Source organism: Antechinus flavipes, chromosome 4, assembly GCF_016432865.1.
Source record: "Antechinus flavipes isolate AdamAnt ecotype Samford, QLD, Australia chromosome 4, AdamAnt_v2, whole genome shotgun sequence".
NCBI lineage: Eukaryota > Metazoa > Chordata > Mammalia > Dasyuromorphia > Dasyuridae > Antechinus > Antechinus flavipes.
In genome coordinates this window covers 347,133,223-347,157,256 of record NC_067401.1, presented here as the reverse complement: position 1 = coordinate 347,157,256, position 24,034 = coordinate 347,133,223, and the positions used below count along the sequence as shown (strand labels likewise).

At 35.5% G+C, this 24,034-nt stretch overlaps 1 protein-coding gene across 2 annotated transcripts in view; it reads right to left on the bottom strand.

Moving 5' to 3' along the window:
• Positions 1 to 24,034, bottom strand: part of ARID1B (AT-rich interaction domain 1B) — a 535,516-nt gene that overhangs the window by 57,996 nt on the left and 453,486 nt on the right. For both annotated transcript variants that reach the window (XM_051997996.1, XM_051997995.1), the window contains exon 9: positions 7,492 to 7,819. In XM_051997996.1, coding sequence (XP_051853956.1) covers positions 7,492 to 7,819 — 328 coding nt within the window. The remainder of the gene's footprint in view (positions 1 to 7,491; positions 7,820 to 24,034) is intronic.

Sequence of the window (24,034 nt, the reverse complement as noted above, 5' to 3'; positions counted from 1 at the left end):
TGAAGCAATCTGTAGTCCCCTCACAGAGATGGTCTCTTCCCCCTTCTTCTTCTATCTGAAGTCTCTCCTGAGGATACTTTGTGTACATTTTTGGGCAGGCACACTTACAATCCTGTTTGTGAATGTGGTGTGTGTGTGTGGGGGGGGGGGGGGGCGGGGGACGGGGGGGAGGGGGAAGGAGAAGAGATTGGTCAACAAACATTGTGTTTGTTGATATTTTGTATTGTTATTAGACTCTGTTGGAGCTTTGGTTATGGTCAGGACCAAGGTTAGCATAATACCAGGCACACATCAGGGATTTAAGAAATATTAGTTGGCTGATAGATTGAAAGTTTTTTGGGTTACCTTCGCAAAGCCCAGAAATGGCCATTTCTGGGATATTCTATACAAAATGAGCACATAACAATATAGAAGTGCTGCATTAACCCCAATATGCTACAGAGTCACCATTCTAGATTCCAAAATTTAAATGTCTCAAAATTAAGGTAGGAATATAGCAATGTATTTAACCACAAAAATTAATGAAAATTCTTTAATAGTCTTCCTCATCTTTTGTATTTGCAACTGTGACTTTCATTATATTTTTCAAAGATTACTATCATTTCTGAGAGGCAAAGGGTTAAACTCTCAAGCAATGCAACCACTCACTATTCTCTGAGCATGTGGACACATTATGGGAAAAACTACCTATAACTAGGGCTTGAAATGTTTTGAAGATTTTTTTTTTACCCCTTTCCCTTTGACATTTTAATGCACTGTCTCCATTAATATATTTCCTTGCCAGTGGCTCCTAGTCCATCAGCAATACTGCATTATCTTGGCCAGGGAGAAAATAATATGGAAAGAGTGCTTTGCTGGCACCAACAACGTGGGATATGAATTATAAATGCACAACACTGAAGAAAGGCTGATGAAAGGGGTGTGTGTGTGTGTGTGTGTGTGTGTGTGTGTGTGTATAAAATACATCTATCTGTAAAATATGTGTGAGACAGAGATATAAGCAACTTTGTATAGACAACAAGATTCACTAACTTACTCCTATTTTTATTTTTTAAAAATTGAATCTTGTTGGAATGGAAGCAAACTTCTGTTCATTTAATTTACATACCCATGGAATGACTTCTCTGTAACACCATGATTGTCCTCCCACTGTTCTCTAGAGACTATTTCTCATCTGAGGAGGAATTTAAACTTAACTAATTGTAACCAAAATCCTCACAACTACCTATTAAGTTTTTTTAAAAAGGCCTAACAGCTTGTGGAGGTGGTCAAAATTAGGAAAATAAATTATTTAATTCATTAAAAGTAAGTTATTTCAGTAAGTAAGGCACCTGATATTATAACTTACAAAAAAATTAAAGTATTAAATTAGAGTATGTTCTCTGGGTAGAAAGGTTTTTGTTTTGTTAAGTTTTTGGACAGTGAAATAAACTACAGAAAAATGCTTTGACTCACAAGTTAGAAGATGGGCAGCTCTGGGTGAACTAAACTCAGCAATAACACAAAGAGAGATGATTTAGCTCAAGTCATGCATTTTATGTTTTCAAAACAGGTCAAAAGCAATTTTGAAACTCAAATGTAGGGAAAAAACAACAACCCAGGGCACTGAATTAGGCATGTCACTAAGATTTTATATTATATATATAATATATATAAAACATATTAAGATTCTTGAAATAAAATCATAATAATGGAGGCAGATCATCTTATTCTGTTTTAGATCATTTCTTTCCTGCATATACCTATGAATCTTCTTATTAGCTCTTTTTATTCAGGAGTCACTGAGACTCGGGAAGAAGGGGGTACTTAGCTGTTAGGCTAAAATTAAGCATGGTGCAATATACAGTTGCATCATTCCAGTGTAGCTCTTTTCTATCTGTCATTCAAAACACCCCAGAGTTTCCAGCCATTTTTTTCTTTAAGAGGAAGTGTTCCCAAATGTAAGATTGTGAGTAACTGCAACAACTCATCTCTTCAGAGACCAAATTCTTATGTAATAGCTAGACACAACAATGAAGATTTTTAAAGATATGTTTGCACTACCAATTAAGATGAATAAGAGAGGGAAGGGGGAAAAAAGAATCCAAACACATTTGAGTGGCAGTAACTATACAATCACAGCATTTCATCTTACAAGATGATAGGTTCCAGATGCAAAGTGTCTACACTACACAGAGTGATCTGAATCAGAATCTACAGAGCCATCATTTCCTTCCAGGGTGCAGCTAAGAAGGCAAGCACAGTTGAATGATACAAAGTATTCAGATTTACTGCCTGGAAGTGACTATATTATAGTAATAACTGTTTTCTAACAAGGTCAATTTTTAGTACTTAGAGGCAAACCAAATTTAAAGTCTACAGTTCTTTTATAACTGGGCAAAATGTTAAAAACTTATACAGGATCAGTAGGATAAACATCTTTTCAATAACTGAGATTTTCATTAACTTGTACAACATACAGATAATATAACCTAGGAAGCAGCCAAGTGCATAGAGTGTTGGTCTTCCTGAGTTCATATCTGGCCTCAGGCATGTACTGGCTGTGTGACCCTGGACAAGTCACTTAATCCAGTTTGCCTAATTTCCTTGTGTGTAAAATGAATTGGAGAAGGGGATGGCCAACCACTCCAATATCTTTGCCAAGAAACTCCCAAACAAGGCCATGAATAGTAAGACATTACAGAACAAAAACACTGACAACAACAACAAACAACAAACAGGAAGTGTGAACTAGTATCTAGTGCAGATTTGGTGTGATTTGGTGCAGAAGATCAGGACACAAAGTTTCCTGGGTCTAAATTATAGGGTCTAAAGTTTGTCTCACATGTATGTAAATTGACTCAAGGCATGTACAGCTGAATTAAGCAATTCATCTTCTAAGTAAAAATTGGAACAAAACAGTTACTTATACATAATATCTGAAAGTGAGCATCTTTATAATGACCAAATTCAATGTCATGGTTGATCAAGTTTCTAAACACCAAAAATCCACTAGATCATATTATAGAAAGCCATAAATAATGAGCTTATTGCTTCTTCAAAATACATTGAGAAGGCAAAAAAAAAAAGGCATAAAATAGTACCTTAACCCACTCAACATGGCAGGGAGGGGATTATCCCCAGATTGAGTCCACTCCTAGTAATGCATGTACTAAAATTGCTTGCGTAAACGGGTTAAGTTTATGTGTTTTTCCTTTATGGTGCCTTACATCCAACTAGCTGAGAAGGTCTGAAGCATAATTGCCATAGTATTTCATTTTTATAGTGAGCTTTCTGTTTCCATCTAATTGCAGACATCCATACGTGCACATGCTCCACCTCTGTTACTCATTTGTCTTTTTCCCTGATTGCAATCCTTTTGGGGTTCAGACTTGAGAGAAGAGCCATTATGACAAGTACTCTGAATGGGGAGTTTCTGAAAGGTCAATAAAGTAATTCTTACAATTTGATCAGAGACTAGAATTTAGAAAAACTGGCTTTTCTAGTTAAATTCCCTTTATGTGATGGAGCAAGCAGACTCTGTGCATATGTATGTTTAAATAGGTCACTGTTATTAAAGAGTTGCGCTTATTAAATTGTGATAAAGAGGCAAAATGGAAGTCTTCTTAAAAATCTAAGTTTCTGAAAGCACAGTCTGACAGGGACCATCAAACATGCTTTTAAAAGTGACAGCAAATAGTACATATGGGTAATGGATGAGGCAGGAGGGAAAGGAAGAGAAAGGATCTGCAATACAACAAGAAAAACCCACAGCTCTCAGAGGTCAGGCTGTAAGATTATATGCTTCTGTGAGGCATACGTTAGGAGGTTCACCTGGAAGGCTTTCCAGGAATAGTCCTTTTTCTCATTTTTAATTAAGGAGGAGGTGGTTCTATTCTAAGGACTATACCTGGAGATAGCCTGCTGAAACTCAAATCTTGATCTTCCAGCTCTGGTTAGCTAACATTGATTTTCTGCCCCAGTGGAAGTGATTTTACTCTGATGCATGCCATTTAAATTCATTTTACACAGCTGCTTAATGTGGCTTGGCAAGGAACACCCAAACCAGCTTTGTGCGTCTAAATGGGACTCCTGAGTTGGTAAAGGACAAATCCTATGGATTAGTAGCTGATGATAAATGCTTCTTTCTCCCCACCGACTTCTTCCTTCTGACTGAGGAATTGACCTTGAAGAATACTGCTATAAGAAACAAAATTTTCTTACTATAGCTTGTTGCACTACAATAAATGTTATATCTATTTTTTTTAGTCTTCATTTAGAAATGTTTTTATAATTCAGAACATAGTTTTGCAACTAAAGTTATTGTCTCTAAATTTAACGTAAATGCAAAACTTAGAAAATAAATGGTACAAAGTATTTCTGATAATTGGCAAGAATGACATTGAGCATAAACAGGATTTGTTAAAGAATCCCCACCATCACCTTAAAAAATTACTAAAGATCTCCATTCCAATCATCTTTAAATAGCCACTGAACTTCATGTACATTACTTACACATGAAGAACAATTACATCTAGATTATCTTCAAGACAACTAAAACTGAAATTCCTAAGTGATTTAGTAACAATATATTGTAGGTTAGAAATGGAGACAGTGTTTGATATTAGAGGTACCTTCTCATAGAAAAAGAGATGGGAGGAAAAACAACTGAAATTGCAGGTTTTTTCCTAAGTGAAATGATGTGATACCTAATTCTTATATTGCAACTGACAATAATGTCGCAGCAGAGAACTTAGATACCCCTTAGTTACTTCAGCAGTTGGATAAGGGAAATTTAACAAAAATTTTTGAACAGACATTTGTTCAACAATGATATAATGGAACTCCTAATAAGTCCCATTAATAACCTTTGTCATCTCTACTGCAATAAGTCTCTTGTCCAACAGGACAGTTGTACTCTAAATTAAGGGTTGAGGAGGAGGGGTTCACTGCAGTGATAATAATGATAACAACACACTAATGATAACAATGTCACACAGTACAGTTGCTAGACAAAACAACAACAACAACAACAACGGGATAAAAAAGATGCCTGAATGAAAAAAGATCATTTCTTTTCCATGATAAAATTCTTCATTTCCCTTTCAGGCACAAGGGGGAAGCAACATGCCAAAAGCCGTGCAAAGGCAATATCTACATGGGGGTAGGTGACATGCAGATTTTCACCACATTATTACAGAACTGTTAGTAGGAATGAAAAACTGAAACAAAAAACAAAAATAATCAAAACAAAACAAAACAAAAAGACCCACCCCTTCTATGATGCATTTCCTCATAAATCTTTTCACTTTTGGGGGGAACTGGTATTTCTTCAGCAGCCATATGGCATGTCATAAACAATTGCTAAAAATAAAAAAACAAACAAACCAAAAAAAACAAAAAACAAAAAACAAAAAAAAAAACTGCAAAGGTCCCACAGCAAGTCCAGTTTATGTTACTACCTACCCGTACTGGTCAGGCTGGTGCATCATGGGAGCCTGAGCGTTGCCATAGTTGGGGTGCTGGGAAGAAAACATGGGACGTCCGCCAGCCCCAGACTGGCTGGGATAAGCAGGCGACCTAATGTATGGTGGCCTAAAGTAGAACAGAAGAACAGCCTCTTTGGATTTATTCTGAAGCACATGAAAGTATCACACTATCCATTCCATGTTCACGTCCATCTTTCAAGTGTGGAAGGTTTGCAGAATGATTTCAAATGGAATATTTTGCACCACACAACTGGACAGAATCAGGACTAAAGAAAATGGTTATTCTATATATATATTTTTAATTAAACACTTTAAGGGCTTGTTAACTATGTAATCCTTTCCCAGTTCCTGGATAAAGTAATGGGAAGCAAGCTTTGAAAATGTGTACTTTTTAACTAACTAAAGATATATATTAAAAGCAAATAATGACGTGTGTGTAGACACACACATATAAATTGATTTGGGAGGGAGCCTATTATATATTTATATGCATAAATATAAATAGATTCAAGAAAGAAATTATTGGAGATGGAATGAATTAGTGTTTTAAATTTTTTAGTCTAAGATAGACATCCCATCCTTCTAATGGTTTCCCATTTACTGAAGTATCAGGCAGATCACTATTCAACATTTCATATTTAATGAATTCAATTACTTTCTTTTTAATAATTTTAAAATTGTCTTGGTTCTCTATATCCACTATCACTCAAAAAAAGGGATTTTCTTTTTCTTGATTTGCATTAATGAGTAACAATACTTTAGTCCTCAACATTAACTGGAACAATCAAAATCAGCCTTTTCATAGAAAATCTAATTGACAGAACCTCTAAAATCTTATAGATATAGGAGTTCAGAGAAATACTTCTTGGATCCAGTAGAGTTTAAATAATGATAATGTAGATAAAAAGAGATGAGCTATTATAATAATTCTTGAAGGAAAATTTATTATCATTTGAGGCAGACAGCATGACAGCAGGGGTTCCTACATTCCCAAAGTAGCAAACTTTAGAAGAAAAGTAACAACATAATACATTTAAAAAACAAATTAGACCCTATTTTTTTCAGTAGAAATCATAATCATCTCTGTCTTATTTCCTTCCCCTAAGAATGCAGTTCAGGTACATATAACTTAACCATCACTTGTTTTGAAGAATGGTCTTCGTTTAAAACCTAAATTTACCCTTTTACAAAATCAAGTAGGTTCAGGATATCCCAAAAGTCTTAGTACAATTAAAATTTTGGGATAGGCTATATTTTTAAGGTATGTTACTTTCACCAAAGTAAAATAAATTCTAGAATTCTTATTATACTTACAAAACAAGTTAGTTTTTTTTAAAAAAGGAATCAAAATTAAAAGACCTCATTCTTGTTTCATTAACTACATTTGGGCTCAGGTAGATTGAGAGGTATGGTTGGTTAAACAAAACAACATAAAAATACAAAATATATAAACTTATACATTTACACAAAGACAAACGTATACACACATATGCGCGCGCGCACACACACACACACACACACACATATACACACACACAATTTCTCCATTTCATAAAGGTTTTGTGGTGCGCGCGCGTGTGTGTGTGTGTGTATGTGTGTGTGTGTATATATGTTTATAGGAAAAGGGGTAGAAATGAGAGTTCATTTAGTTTATATTTTCTTAGTCTTCAGTATTTGCTGTTTTAAACTCATAATTGAAAATGGAATCCTACTTGGCTACAAAGTCCACTCTCTCAGCAGCTGTATCTAGTTTTGCTGCTTCCTGATGAATCTCATAAAAATTATCTCCATCTCCATCTTGAAGATTGCCAACCACTATCCTTTTCCTTTTTTATTTTTAGTGTTGAAGATAGTCTGTCATTCGCTTCATTAACCTTTATATTATAAAACATGTTTGAAGCCAGAAGATACAAAAAAAAAAAAAAAATACATTCAATTATAATTATACTATAATCTTGGAAAATTATGCAATATATCTTTTATCCCTATTTTATAAATATGTATTTTTTGCTTTAAGGCATACCTGCTTTGAGCTGAGTTTGCAGCAGCTTGCATCACTGCAGCTGCAGCCTCCTGTGCCTTACGGTTCACAGTTGGCATTGGGGGGCCCATTCCGGGCCCTCCTTGCTGAGCCATGCCAGGAGAATTGGGTGTCATACTGCTCATGTTTCCAGGAAATGTTCTGCTCTGCATCCCAGTTGATGGCATCCGTCCCAGGGGCATGGTCCCACATGGCTGGCTTGGCCCTTGTCCATGCATCTGGTTATTGGCATTGATACCCATGCCAGGCCCTGGGCCACTGTAGCTTGCACTGGGTACCCCACTATATGTTGGAGGTCTGGAGTAGTTACCTAAACAAAAAGCAAACAGAAGTTTAATCTTGCAACTTATTAAAAAATATTCATTGGGAAAGCTGAAATCTAATAATTTGGAGAATATAAAACATTTAATTATTACCCTTATTAAGTGTTTCTTCATTTGGCCCTATTCAAACTACTAGTATTATCTACACAGGTATCATCTATACAAATCTTAGATGCCTAAACGATAAATTCAAATGATAAAGCACCAAGTATAATTACTGCAATCTTCAAAAAATATTTAAATTTTAACAATTTTTCCTCTGTGGATATTTACCACTATTTTGCATGGTTTCAAAAAATAAGATTCCTTATGCTTTCTTGTCCCTAATTTCTAACTTCTTGCCTTTGCTTAAATGGTGGAGTCATAACTAGGAAGGGCCCATAAGGGCTTATTCCTGAGCTCCTAACTAACATGGAAGAGGAAGGAAGATGTTTGTTGTGTTGCAGCAGTGCCCAACAATCCCAGAGTTTCAGCATCCTTATGTCTTCTGCTCCTCTCTCAGTGAGCTCATTTTTCCCTTTTACTTCTTTTTCCCTGGTTCAAAGACCCAGTTAAGTGTGTAGGATGAATCATTCACTGTTACAGTAATTCTTGTTGGACTATCTAAGGTCCTACCATGACTCTGTCTCTCTGTCTCTCTCTCTCTCTCTCTCTCTCTCTCTCTCTCTCTCTCTCTCTCTCTCTCTCTCCACTCCCCTTCAATTGCAGGACATGGGAGAACTAAGGGTCTTTCTTCTGTGTTGCCATGTTCCTCATGACTTTTAGTGCTCCTCATAGTACTGTCTTGCATAGCCTTCCTTCCCCTTTTCTCCATGTAAAAAAAAGTTCTTAATGACAGCTCTATTAATTTATGCATATTCTGATTTAAATTAATTTTGTAGAAAATAATTTCAGAAGTATAATTCAATCTTGTGTTTATAGAGATATTATTCTATATTATGGTTAATACTTTTCCCTTTCTGTGTAAAAAGGAAATGTGTGGAGATAACCATACATTATCTCAGAAATTATTTAAATAGGAAAACAAAATTTTAAGAGTACATGTACCTGTATATATCAAGGACCCATGTAAATGCAAAGAAATATCTGATTGTTATCATGTATGTACATTAACTTATCATCTATTCAGGAATTCGGCATCTATCTCACCTGTTACTTTGACCTAGAAGAACAAGGGAATAAGAAAAAAATGGCCCAGCCACATGGCCAAGTCCACAAACTGTACTTCTCAATCAGGGTCTTGTCTAAAAAGTCAGATTTCTGGATTCCAATTCCATAAAAATCAATTAGAAATAAGAATTGGTGAAGGAGAAAAGATCACTCCCTAATGACTCCTTTTTTCATCAATGAGAAATGCCATTTCATAGATGGGGAGGGAAAAGAAAATTATATAAAAAGTACAGCAATCTAGGACCCTTCAGTTCATGGTCAAATATCCTTATGCCCCTTAAGAGTCTCTCAGAAAAATGGCTTAATAATAGTGAAGTACAATAACTGATATAGTAAAAAACAATCCTGAATCATCAAAACAAGGTTAAATATTATGTTCAGAATACTTTTTTAAGGCTGCATGGATGACTGTGGCAGGTTCAGAAAGACTGCTATATGAATGTCAATTAAAGGGCAACTATTTTGGTACTTTAAACAGTAAAACTTCAAGTTCCCAGAAAATCTGGCTAACTAGAACTATTCTGTTCTCAGGAAAGAGCTGGATGGTTGAGGTTTTTGTTTTACTGTGAAAGACAGATGTATTACTCTGGATTTTCAACTGGGAAAATAGCATTACAAAATGGTAGAGTTTCTAGTTTCTGAAAATCTAATTGAGCTTTCAGTAATATGTGCCCAAAGCTCAGCATCCTACCCTATATTCTTGAAGGCTATACAACAGTACAAACTCTGGCAGATCCTACTAAGCTGGAACAGCTCCCATATGGGGCCAATGATGGCCTGTGTGGCTGTCTTGTGAAGATTAGACTAACTTAATTTGGAGAAGCTTATCACCAAGATGTATCCTCTGAAACAGCAGATCCTTGAAGAAGTTCCTACAGGAGAATAAATCCTAAATGCTATTTAATCCATAACATGGCTAAAATATTTTATATTTGCAAAGAAAAAATAGTAAGAAATAACAGTATTATAAATGAATATAATTTCAGCCACATTTGTGGAGTCAATTGATTTATCTGAATCAACCAAGAAACCTTTGATGATAGGAATAATTTGTCTCAAAGTCCAAATACTGCACTTAGAAACAAACTTTTGGAACACAATATTTTTTATACTGGAAGTTTTATGAGTTGGTATTAAAATTCTGTATAAAATCATTAGCCAATTTCATCTCTTACTAGCCAGCTACACTGAATGGAATAATTATGAAATGGCAGAGGAAGCAAGCTTTTTTTTTTTTTCCCCTATTCTTTTGTTTTGGTGGAAATGTGCAGGGAAAAATTTAAAAACCTGTTTATTGGGATGGGCACAATGAAGAATGGATTCAGTGTCAGGGCTTGGCTATATAAAGAGGCTGTGTGAAATATAATGGATCTTGGCTGTGGAGGCAACAATGTAAACTGCATCGGAAGATGTATATTTGATGAGAAAAGGACATGTTAGAAAAATAAAGTAAAAAAAAATGCTCAGAATAAAAATCTCTGCTACTCTTGATCATTAAGATTGTTTTGGCTGTTCTCTATTATAGAAAGAGTTAATTCCAAATATTTCCTCTTTCTATATATAGGGGTGTGTGTGTGTGTGTGTGTGTGTGTGTGTGTGTGTGTAAGTAAAATAATTGTATACACACACATACATATATATCTATATAATTTTTTTTTTTTGAGGCAGTTGGGGTTAAGTGATTTGTTCAGGGTCACACAGTTAGAAAGCATCTGAGATAGGATTTGAACTCAGGTCCTCCTGATGTCAGGGCCAGTGCTCTATCTACTGTGCTATCTAGCTGCCCTGAACTCATTTTACATTAACATTAATTGGTCTAATATTATTTGATAATTCTTAATAAATTGTTTTGAAAAAAATTCAAATGGCACGTATCAAAGTGTTAAATAAAAGAAGGAAATTTTATTGATATTCTGACCTTTAAGATTAGATTGTAAGCTCCTTGAGGAAAATGACTTGTCTTTTACTTCTTTTTTTGTATACCCAATGCTTAGAGCAGCATCTGATCCATAGCAAGTACTTAATAAATGTGTCTTGATTAATGACTAAGATGCTACTATACATAAAGAGACTGCTCTGAATGACTTTTTAAAAAACAACGTGACTGAACATAAAAAACACAAATTAATTTAACACTTACCATGCCTGAGACACTGAAGTAGGCATTTTGAAAACAAAGACAATAATAAAAGATAGTAATACTAATCACTGGCAATAATGCTTTAAGTTTATTTTAGACTTCAACGTCACAACTACCCCTGGAGGCCAGTATTCTATCCACTATATTACCTAGTTACTACTACTCTTACTCACAAACAGCTTATATTCTCCTATGGGTAAGAAATACTACATGTACACTAATTAAATAACTACATGGCAATGCAGTAATACACTAACAACTGGAAACATCAGGAAATGACTATTGTTGCTCAAAGGTGTCAAAGCCAATATATATTCTTTGTTAGAAGAGATTGCTGAAGGTATAAAAGGTGTTTTAAAAAAAAAAGAAAAAGGAGATAAAGGCAATATGTATGTATGTAAATACATGTGTGTGTGTGTGTGTGTGTGTGTGTGTATATATATATATATATATATATAAACAAATATATATAAATATATATATATATATAAATATAAATATAATTTCCCTTCTGTTATCAAAAGAATAAAGAGTATTTAAAAACCAAAAACTTAAAGAGAAAACAGGCCTGTGAGAAGGAATAGTTACCACCCACAACCAGTAATGTAGCAAGATCATATTTCTATAAATTCAGATCTGTTACTGCCTTCTGAGACTGCAAAAAAGATGAAGAAGTATGTATAGTATGATACATATAAGTCTGTCAGAAATCTCATTTGGTCTGGCTTAATCAATGAGGGACTGTTAGGTTTTCTTGCCCTTCTTAAGGGTTTTTTATGATGAAAACTGACTGGATTAAAAGCATTATTCCTTCTGCCCAGGGCACAATAAACATTAATCACAATACTTGGTAAAAAAAAAAAATTTTGAAACAGGACAGGGATTGCCATCTGAGCCAAGAATAGACATTTACTCAAAAGGAACAATCGAGCTGGTTCATTAAAACTCAATAAACTCCTAACACTCTTCATATATGTGTGCACATGTATGTATAAAGAGAAACTATAACTCACATCCATCAATCCATCTATCCATCTATCTACTTCTGAAAATTGATAAAACATTTGGGGAGAAAGCCTTGACCACATGTAGCCTTCAATCAAACCCAGTTTTTCTCTATTCTCTTAAAGGAGGGCTTCTTGACCTTGATAATGTCATGGACATCTTTGCCTACCTGGTAAAGCTTATGGAACCCTTGTAAAAACAATGTTTTTACATGTATAAAATGTAATATTAAGGAATAAAAGAGAAACTAATTGCATTAAAGTAACAATCAAACACATACAGGTTCATAGACCTTAGATTAAAAAGCTGACTCCTGGTTTAGTTCCCTTCCTATCCATTTTAATTTTCATGTCAATTATTTTAATGATACTCTAGTACTTTAGAATCCCTTATCCATTACTGTTGGCTGTCAATCCCAACTCTGAGAAAACCTTATTGACCCTTTTCTCTGCTCTTGGACTGCTGTGTAATGTTAGATAAAAATTACCAAATTGTGCTTGTTTGGCTCTTTAATAGCTATGTGCTCTCCAACCTGTTTATCTCTCACTGCATTTACACATATTAAAAATGCTCCCTGCTTGGTGATTTCCCATCATTCTAGGCCACTAGACGAAATGCACTCTTTCAAACCCTCCAATTCCAACCTAAGTTGAAGATGATCTTGCTCACTAATTACTGATGCTAAGGCCATCTGACAATAGTACTCACAATTTCCCTCCTCTTCTGCCTCGAGGTTTTTTTTTTTTTTACTCTCCATCTGTTCTCTATTCCTCTCATCTCAAAAGAAGATGCATCTTTCCCATTTTCTAAAGCTAGCCTTTGCACCTATGCTATTGAACTCACTCATTCACTATAAATACAAAATAATGAAAGAGAACAAATTGTGCTGTGAAGTCTGAAATGGGGAAAGCCTCTTACCAACTAAGGGCATCAGAGAAGGCTTCTTGAAGGAGTTGACACTTGAGTAAAGTTTAAAGGAGATATTGAAATCCAATAGAGGGAGAGAGATATTCAAGATACAAGAAAATTGACAGTCATGGGAAATCATAAGGATATTTTCAAGGGAATAAGATTAATCTGGTATACTACTACAGTAGTCTTTATATGGGAGTATGACTATATGTTTACTAAAAAAAAAATAAGCACATGCTTAAGAACAGAAATGATTTTTAATTACTTCTATGGAAAAAAAAATCAATCTCATGAGGTAATATTATACTTTGCATTTGAATTTTTTTTTTTTATATTCAAAGTACATTCACACAGCTTCAACTGGTACTGTTGATAACTTTAAAAAGACAACCTTAAACAAGAATTATTTGTACCACTTTAGAAAAAAAGAAACTGCTTCAAGGTTAAGCCCACAGTAATACAGCTAGTTATTGGAAGAATAGAGACAAGAGCCTCATTTGCCTAAACCACATTATAATGAATTAGAAAATATTAAAGTAAATAAATAGAACTTAGATAATATGACTATGTGGTTTTTTAATTTAACATGTGGCTCCATAGGCATTCGTAGGTAAAATTTAGTGGCTATATTTTCTCTAACTTTAATAACAGTGTCACAGATCTTGAAGGCAGGAAGAAAACTTAGAAATTATTACATTTATAGCACACTTTATGATTTCCTTCATTCATATATTTCTGTAGAACACTATTACTTTTTTTTTCCCCCTGAGGCAATTGGGATTAAGTGACTTGCCCAGGATCACACAAGTAAGAAGTGTTACTTGCCTCAGACCAGATTTGAACTCAGGTCCTCCTGACTTCAGGGCTGGTGATCTATCCACTACACCATCTACCTGCTCCCAGAACACTATGACTTTTGGATGTACATGAAATATATTTAATATACATATATATTTAAATAATGTAAATAGTCAAAGAAAACAATAACCACAACATTTTTTCACTGTTTTGGTATTTTTATACCAATTTAGAATTAATTACTTCCATGACACTTAAGTAATTAATAATGGAACATCTCAGAAAATATTTTGGGTCACCAAGCAGGGATTCAATTTTATAACTTTTAAAATTTCGATCATTTAATTTTAAAAGCTAATAATTTTTGAAAATTTTCTAATTTATAACTATAACTAATTTATAACAATACAATTTCTCTTTTATCACATTGTCTTTTATAACTCTGGATAATACTGATTTGGCATTTACATAGTAGCTTATCCTCTGACTGGCATGTATATTTTTCACATTTTCATCTGTTGAAACCTTTCCTGCCTTTGCTTAGGTGCTACTTCTCTCCCTGAGCCTTAAAGCTAGAGATGAATCCCAACTCCATTAATCTGTCATAACTCTCTGAACTCTAAATCTCATTCTAGTTTTATTTAATCTAAAAGAAATGCTATAAACAAAGAGAAAATCGAGGAGTAAAGAACATGGCTAAAAGACCCATGAAGTTCACTTTAAATGTAAGGGAGAGAAAGCAAACTCTAAAAATAAAAATATTGTAATAAAGAAACTATCTCTGATAGCTAGAGACATTGATAATTGATAAAGGAATAACAGTGATGATGATAATAATTATAACTTAAATATAGTCCTTTAAAGATTACAAGCACTACATATATGTGTGCGCACACACACACACACACACACACATAAATACACACACAATCTCATTTGATCTTCACAATTCTATGAGATATTATCCTTATTTTATGAAAAAACTGATTCAAGTGATTTGAAAATGTCACAGAGGTAGCATCTAAGGCAGATTCAAATTGAGGTCTTCCTAACTACAAGCCAGTGTTCTATCCACTCACAGAAAATCTTGAACTGAGTGGTAACTTGGACAATAAAAATGAAATCGGTTTCTATTTGGGCTCCTTGATAACTCAAAACCCATATCTGATACACTGAAGAAATAGTAACAAATTGCTTTACTAGCTTGGTACAGGCAACAAAGTAGAAAAAAGAAAGGACTGATGGAATTTCATATCTTCCTAATTAAGCTCCTAGATCTCAGATTTATAAGTTAACTATCTTATAATGAGAATTGTATCTTTCAAGACAGGAGGAATTTTCTATTCTTTTTTGGACTAAGGAGTATCATTCATTTTGGCATCTGAGAAAGTCCCTTTTGGAAGTGATCTCAAGTGCCCTTGTTACAATAGAAGGTATAAAAGTTTCCTGACTTTTCAGGAAAAGCATACTACTTTGCATCTTTTTCGCTCATTCACTGCCTTTGCATCCTTTATAAAATTCAGAATGCTCGAGTTGCCAGGAGAAAAACATTATTTCAGGTTCTGATCACTTCTCATCTCTATTTTGTGGTAACCTCCTAAATGATTTCCTTGCATTCCTTGTCTCTCTAATCCATACTTACCTCTCAGCAGTCAATGTTTATATACTTAAAAATCACTGATCTGACGATATTACTTCCTTAATTAAGAAATTCCAGTAGCTTCCAGTTGTTTCTGGAATAACAAACTTATTTTAGTATTTAAAGCCCTTTACAATCCTGGTACTCCCAGGATTCCTACAAATAATTCTTCTGCAAACAACTGAGTTTGGCCAATCTGGATTATTTGTTGTCCCTCACATATAATGTCCCATCTTGCATGTCTGTGCCTGGGTATGGACTGTTCCCCATGAATGGGAATCTTTCCACTTACTCTGCTTTGTAAAACCTCTATCCGTCAATGTCCAGCTGTAGGCAATCTTCTACTGGAAGCTTATCCCAATTTCCTCCATTGCTAGAGTCCACTGTAACCTCCAGAAATAAATTTGCATGTATTTGGCATTTTTATGTGTTTTGTACTTTTATAAGACTTCTGATGGTCTTTGTTCAGTCTTTTTTTCAGTCTGTCTGAATCTTTGAGATCCCATTTGAAATTTTCTTGGCAAAGATCATGGAATGGTTTGCCATTTCCTTCCCTATCTTATTTTGGAGATGAGGAAACAAAGTTAAATAGGGGAAAGTGAACTGCCCAGGATCACACAGGAAGTAAGTTGTCTGGCGTCTTCAAGACTCTAGGTTTGGCACTCTTTCCATTGAGCCAGCTACCTGCTTTCTTTGATGGCAGGATATTTTAAAAAGTAATTTGTGAAGTCCAGTTATATTATGTAAAATATATGATTTTTAGCCTTTTTTTCTATTAAACCATCACCCCTGATTTAACAGAAAGAGTGTCCTAATTTTTGTCTGGCGGGGGGGTGGGGGTGGGGGGGGAGAGAGAGGATGGAGAGTGGAATATACTGGCGGCTTCTACTCAATATGCTCAGGCTTATTTAAATAATGCGTCATCCCAGTTTTCCTCTGTGAACAAAAAAAAGACATCTTTCCTTCATTTCTCCCTCCTCCATGACCTCACTTCTCTCCTTACTCTTCTAAAATCAAGAGTAGAACGACAGACCTGTTTCCTCACTTTTTATTAAAAATAAACTAATTTGTTGTTTGAATTAATTCATACATTCATGCTGTTACTTTGTAGCCACTTTCCATCCTTCCCCAAATTTTCATAACTATCTTATTTGGTTAGAAACCTTCTTCAGTGAAAACACATGTGTCCTTTCCTTTGGAAGGAAATGAAATAACATTTTAATCTTGTTTTAGAAATCCAACATTTATGTTTTTTGTTGCAGAGAATATCCCAGCAATATGGGATAACAGAGGAGGTCTCCTGAATTACTCTGTGTTCCTGTACCTCATCTAGATTTGGCAATCAATGACTCTATGAACATAAAAGAGAAAAAAAAAATAAGACAGATTCATAGGTTAGCCTGTATTTTTTTTCTATTACAATCTTTTTTCAGTTCAAATGATGTAGCTACATAGGGAAGAACTCAGCTTCAATAGCTCTGTTTAATTCAGCAGCTGCTCTTCGTTGGATACCAGAGAGCATACAGTAACGGGGTGGAGTTATGTGTTTGACTATAATAACTATACACACCCACATATACATGCACACACAAAGATTATACTGTGCACCCAATCTCTATTTTCCTTCTTCAATCAATCGGGTTTCATGATTTGGCATTCAGCAGTACACGTCAAGAAAATAAGTTATAATTATAGAGGCCTCTATTCAGTAGCAGAAACAGAAAAGCCTTTCCTTTTCCTTGAAATTGGTAAGACTTCTCCTTACTGGTAAATACCTGGGTAAAACTAGGTGCTCAAAGCTTAAAATGAGTTTTGATTTTTTTTTTTTTTTTTTGGGAGGGGAGAAGGAAAGAGGTAGGAGAATGCTCTATATTTCTTTTTTTTATAAACCAATTTTTGTAAAGCAAACAATTTAATGCTATATGCCAATTAGGAAGTTTTACACACACACACACACACACACACACACACACACACGTCAAAAATGTAAGGTTCTATAAAAGCCAAACAAAATATGAGACAAAAAGCCAGGAATGAGAAGTACAATCTTATTTCCATGTTTCTCTAATAGATCAGTAATTTGTTGGCAATAGCTTTGACAGAAAACAGATGGATCCAGCATTAAACACAATGAATGCAGCAGATGCTGGGCCAGCCTACATCAGCTGGACATGTCAGGCAGCCAAGTCCGAAAGCCCACACTTTTCAAGTGGGTACAGCCTGGCACAGTCGCTTTTGGAACACAAATGTATGAACTCTTTGCCTACTTTATCTCTATGACCAATTGATTTTAAATTCCAACCCACCTAGAATTAAATTTAGGCATAAATGGAACAAACTTTAGTTGAAATTCCTAGCAAAATCACTATCATAATTTTAAGAGAAAGAAAAATTAAATGATCAATCTTATTTCACTTGATAATAAACCAAAACTTTGAAGGATTGCTATTATCAGAAACTTTAAATTAGCTGTGGCTTCTTTTACTCTGAACTAAATAATTTCTTGGTTTTGGAAGAATACAATCAATGGCACATAAAGGCATGATACAGCAAGGTTCTGCTCCTGGACTGGGCTGTCATCTTACACTAGGTTTCAGGAGACCGAAGAGCAATACCTAGGCTGAGGTGGCTGGATCAACTCTTCCTCAATAACTATATTTCCAGACCAGCGTGAGTGCCTCAACACAACTAGGATATGATATGGGCTAGTTTGAGAGAGAGGGGGCAAAACACTTCAGTTTCCTTCTTAAACTTCCTGATGGCTCTAGAGTTAAAATTCAGGAGACTGAAACACATAGTTTCCTACCAATTTTCCCTATTCCCTGAGGGCTACAATAGCCAGGAACTTCTAACCTCCTTGCTAGGACTAGATAACCCATAATTAGATGGAGGTTTCCCCCAATTAATCTTGGGACATACCATACCTGCTAAGGCTTTCCCAAAGGTCTTTCAGAAGCTTCTTAGGAAAAAGTAACCTTAGAATTCATAGCATGGAAAGAATAGAAGTTTGGGCTATTCTGAAATCCAAGAGGTTGAACCTAAATCTTCACCTGTCTGCATTAGGAGACCTTATTTTTTTTCTACTTGGACTCATTCTCTAATGGTTAACATACTTCTACCCTACACTTTCCCCCTCCCTGTGATTCTGAAATCCTAACTGCCAAAGATCTCTGCCATATTTCCAATCATAATTTTTCTGCTTCCATTATTCTCATCCTTGTTTCCTCTTCACCAAGTGACAATTCACATATAGTCCAGTGAATTTTTAACAAACTTCTTTTACTCTATTTTACTTCCTTTTTCTCCTCCTATCTTCTGTACTCACTAAGACCAGGGTCTCTCCAGATAGCATTGACTCTCACAGGCTATTTGTTTTAGTATTAGCTAAATTTTTACTTATATGTTTCTGGATCCATTTCTGCTCCCTACAACTCCCAGTTGTGGCATTAGAACTTGAATATTTCTTGTATATCATCCTCTTTTTCCTCTGGTATCTAGATTAATTATACATCCTAGATGCTAAAGATATATCCATTATCTACTACTCAAACACAGCACATTATCCCTCCACCTTTAATACATTCAATGCCTAGATTGTAGTCTTTTTCTCCACTCCAATTTCTGCCCTCTTACTATGGGACTTCAATATACAAATCATGAATCTTTTTAACCCTCAAAATTCCCAAACTTTCCATTTATTCCTTATTTCTAAACAACTTCCACAAACTATGGCTCATGCAGGAAGATTGTATTTCAGTGAAAGTAGCACTGGCTTTCGAATCAGAAATTAAAGTTATCTATGTAACTTTAAGCAAATCAATTCCTTTAGCATTCCCTTACAATTAAACATCTGTAAAATAAAGGGAGAGTGGACGCTAAGGTCCCTTCCTGCTCTAAATTTATGATAAATCTCAGTTACCCTGAGAGATAGTCATAATCTCAATCTTGCCAACACTTACAAGGGTCCACTCCAAATGTATTATGCCTTCTAGTCTCAATGGTGTCCTCACCACAGTAATACAACCCTAGCATTATTCAATCCATTCAGTTTCTTAAAAGCCTGTCCTGAGTCCCCTCCTCTTTACAGAATCTCATTTGGTCATTTCATCAGGTCCCAGGGATTCAAAGATCACTTCTATATAGATGATTCAGAAATCTAGGCTCAGTCTCTGTCCCAAACTATAGTCCCACATCATCACTTACATACTGGAGATTCAGAAATGAGTGTCACACATTTGAAATATCAAGAATAAAACTTGTGCTCAAAAATCACTCTTCTGAACTTCTATATTATTGTCACGAGCTCTATGATCCTTTGAGTTGCCCTCAACATCAGCCTCAGGGTCCCCTGAACTCCTTTATCTTAGTCACTCAAAGCAGTTATTAAATTTTATAATTTATTCCTCTACAGCCTCTACACATATACCCCTTTCTCACTACTCTGGAAATAGCCACTACTCTACTTCAAGCTCTCATTTTACTTTCCAACAAGACTCACTACTCCAAATTCCCCCCAGCACTTCAAATCCAATTCATTCTCCATTTAAATAAAATGCAGGTCTGCTAGCCCTAGTCCTGGCCCTATCTTCTCCTAAACTTTTTAAGTTCCAGTGGTTCCCTGTTACCGCTGAGATTAAACGTGATCTTCTGTTTGCCATTTAAAGTTCTTTACTTACAGTGTGGAACTTTCCCATATTCCTAGTTATTTGTTTGTTTTAAATAGACACTGTGTTCCTCTATGTCCTCTACAATTCAGTCAAACTGACCTTCTCTCTCTTCTTGACAAACACTATTTTATTTCCCGTCACCATACATATAACACCATCCCTGGTCCAGTTCTGAAATGTTTTCCCTTCTCAACCAAACTTCTTAGAATAGCTTTCTTTTGAGTCTCAGTTACACTGTCACCTCCTATACAGGTCTTTACTGGTCCCCTCATTTATTAGTTCTCCCCTAAGGTTACCTTCCATTTATTAGGTATTTATCATCCATACCTCAATTTAATGAATATATGTATCTTTCTATTCTTTATTTCTCTAATTATCCATTCTTCCATTTATCTAGGCTATCTAATTATAGATATATGTTGCCTCCCACAAAAAAATGTAAGCTCCTTGAAGGCAGAAGTTTTTACTTTTGGTTTGAATCCCCCACACTTGACACGGTATCCAATCCATAAGTAAGCATTTATGAAATGTTTATTAGTTTTTGCATATATTTATTTATTAAATCATTATCTGAATGCCTCCTGAGTTGAAGGATGATGATAATCTGCCAAGGAGGATATAAAGATGTCTAAGATGAGAACAAGAAATTTCCCTTTTTAAATATAATTTATATATTTGTAAAAAAAAAAAAGGATGAAGACAAAATAAGAGACAATAAATGAGGATTAATTAAGTGGAATGGCACATTAAAGCAATTCCAAGAGCACTGATACTCAGAAAGCACTGAAGATAAAGATGAATGCCTAAGACAACAAAAAGGGCCAATTTACTTATTAAAAAAATATTACAGTAAGCCCAAGAGGACAAACAGTAGAGGGTAAGGGCAGAATTATTCAATTCTTACTTTGCCTTTTTTTTTTCCCCTTTAAAAGGAGAGCATCAACTTCTAATTTGGCTAATAAAAGGAACTGAGAGATATTAAGATGGCCCTGCAGGTACTCTCAATGAATTTGAAAGAACTGTATCACACAAAGCACAGAAAGAACCAGTGGATAGGCAGAGGTGAGTCACCATTGATGATTTTGGAAAATCTTGCAGAGTAAATGAATAAGTGTTACAGCACTAGAGTCGAATAATATTCATTACCAAAAGGGAAAGAAAATTAGTTGGTTCAAACTAAAGGTTAGTGGTCTTGATTTCAATTCCTAGAAAAATTTCAGTACTGTAATTTTAATTAATATTATTAAAGGAAAGCAAGGGCAATAGCACCTACTATGTGCTGGGCCTTATACTAAGTGCTTTATAAATATTACTCTAATTGTTCTTTACCACAGTCCTGGAAGGTGGATGCTATTTGTCACCTCCACTTTATAGGTAAGAAAAATGAAGCAAAAGGAGGTTAAGTGACTTGTCCAAGATTACACAGCTAGCAAGTGTCTGAAGCCAAATTTTAACTCAGGTCTTTGATTCCAGACTTGAGGCTATTAGCTGCCACAATGGGGTGGCTTGAAGGTATAGAAAGTGAACTGATGATCAATATAAATTAGTTTAGTTTTCTCAAGACCGTGTCATAGCAATAACATACCAATATCAGTCATTGATTTTTAGCTGGTTTAGAAAAATGGTAACCCAGAAGATGGCTTTGAGGCAGGAAACACCAAAAGCATCTGATTTTATGGCATTTCTTCTATATCAAGAGGCAGGATGTTATAATGGAAAGTACTCAACTTTGGAATAAAGGGAGAACTGAGTTCAATTCCTGCATATGACACTTACTAATATGTAGAGACAGACAAATCACCTGCTACTTGATCCTTTATTAGCTTTTTTTTTTTTTTTAATTAGCTTTTTAAACTTCTTTTTGTATATGTCCAATTGAGTTGTTTTGCTCTATGGAATTTTTTTCCATTTCACTAATTTTTTTTTTTTTTTTAGTGAGTTATTTTCTTTTTCAAATTCACAAATTCTGTTTCCCTGCACTTCTTGGGAGTTTTTTTATCTTTTTCCAATTCACACTTCAGGAAGTTGTTTTCTTTTATCAAATTTTTCTTTTAGTGAGTTATGTGCCTTTCCCCATTTCTCTTCTAGCTCTCTTTTAAGGTTTTTAATAGTCTCTTCTAGGAGAGCCTTTTGTATTGGAGACCAACAATTGTCTGGAGACTGTTTGCTATTAGTCTCTTCAGGGTTGAAAAGCTGTTCTCTTTCTGTATAGAAACTATCAATTGTTCTTTTGATTTTTTTACTCATTTTGTTAAAGCCTGTAAGGTTTGCCTTCAGAGCCAAGAGGTTACCAGCTTCCTCTGCAGAGCAGTGAAAGGTGTATGGACGGGTAGCTATCCTGCCAACCGGCTACAAAAAAACTGGAGTGCTCTGAAAAAGAGTTCCCCACCCGAAAGTAACTCAGGCCTGCAGGGCCGGGCTGGGAAAGTGCCCTGCAAAGAACCCTCCTCTTTGTGAGATAACAACTGCCCTGGGGCTAGACGCTGAGCAGTGAGAGTTTCACTACCCCAAGCCAAAGCCCACCCTGACGCTGTGGGTATTAGCAGTGAGCAGGGAATGGCCCTGCAGACCTGGAAGTGTCTCTGCTCAGGAAGCAGTCTGCTGGGAAGGTTCTATTGCCCCGGGCTGAGCCCCCCACTTTGCCTATTAGAGGCTGCCCAGGCTGTGCCCCCCTGCCCTGCAGATTTGTAACTGCCCCCGCAAAAGCCCCGAACTGCAGGATGTGGCTGCAGGGCTGTGGTAAAGTCTGCCTGAGTCACTTCCAGGTTTGAGGGGTTACAGCCAGATCTCGTTAGGTTCTGATGTTTTTTAGAGGACCCTCTGTTTTAGGCTTTAATCTCTCTGCCAGTTTACTGCTTTGTAATCAAGGCAGAGCAGTTAGCCTATAGCAGAGTCGTCTCTATAACTTCTCTAGCCACAGAGATCACCCCTGCCCTGGTCTGCTCAGGACGCTAGCCTCTCACTGCCTGTGCCAGTCTGTTCCTGGCTCCTCAGGACAAACCTTTCCTGGCGAGCTTCCGGATTGGCTGGTAAGTTGTAGTGCTTCTAATCTTCATGAATTTAAGCAGTGAAGAGCTATTTTTGAGCCTGAATTAAATAGTTGGTTATGAGGGGAATGAGAGGAGCTTAGTGAGTCGTGTGTGCCTGCTCTGCTCCCTACTTGATCCTTTATGTTATATGTAACAAGGGGACAATAATAGCCATAGCACTTAGACACAGTGATGTGAGGATTATTGTTGAAATAAATAGGATAAATATTTATATGTAAAAATCATTTATCATTAAGACAACCTTATATAGAAATGGAAATACATGATCTAAATGATTGTACAACTTTGTGGATTTGAAACTAGATGAACAGAGTAATGCCAACCAGGAGGATTGATTGTATGACTGTTCTTGGTACTGTTCTAATCCACATTTTGGTCAATTAATTAGATTAGTGGAATGTTTGTAAAATCTGCAATTGCCAAGAAACTTGCAGCACCAAAAAATCCCAATGGTCTAGATATATAGGCAGAATCTAATAAGATAAAATAGGAACAAATACAAAATCTTAGACCCAAATGTAAAAATATCAATTTTGCCATCAAAGGGATGGAGAATGTAACTAAATAACATTTTACATGGAAAACATCTGGACATAGTAGTAGTAGTAGTATAATAATTATAATAGCTTCAATGGCTGACATTTATGTAGTACTTTAAGATTTGCAAAGTGCTTCATATTAAATACCTCTGTGTATCATCCCAATTTTGTTCAGATGAGAAAAGCAAACCTAAGAGAGATTAAGTGAACTATCTAAGATGACGGGTCCAGTAGGCATCTTAAGCAGGATATGAACTCAGGTCTTTTTGACTCCATGTCTGG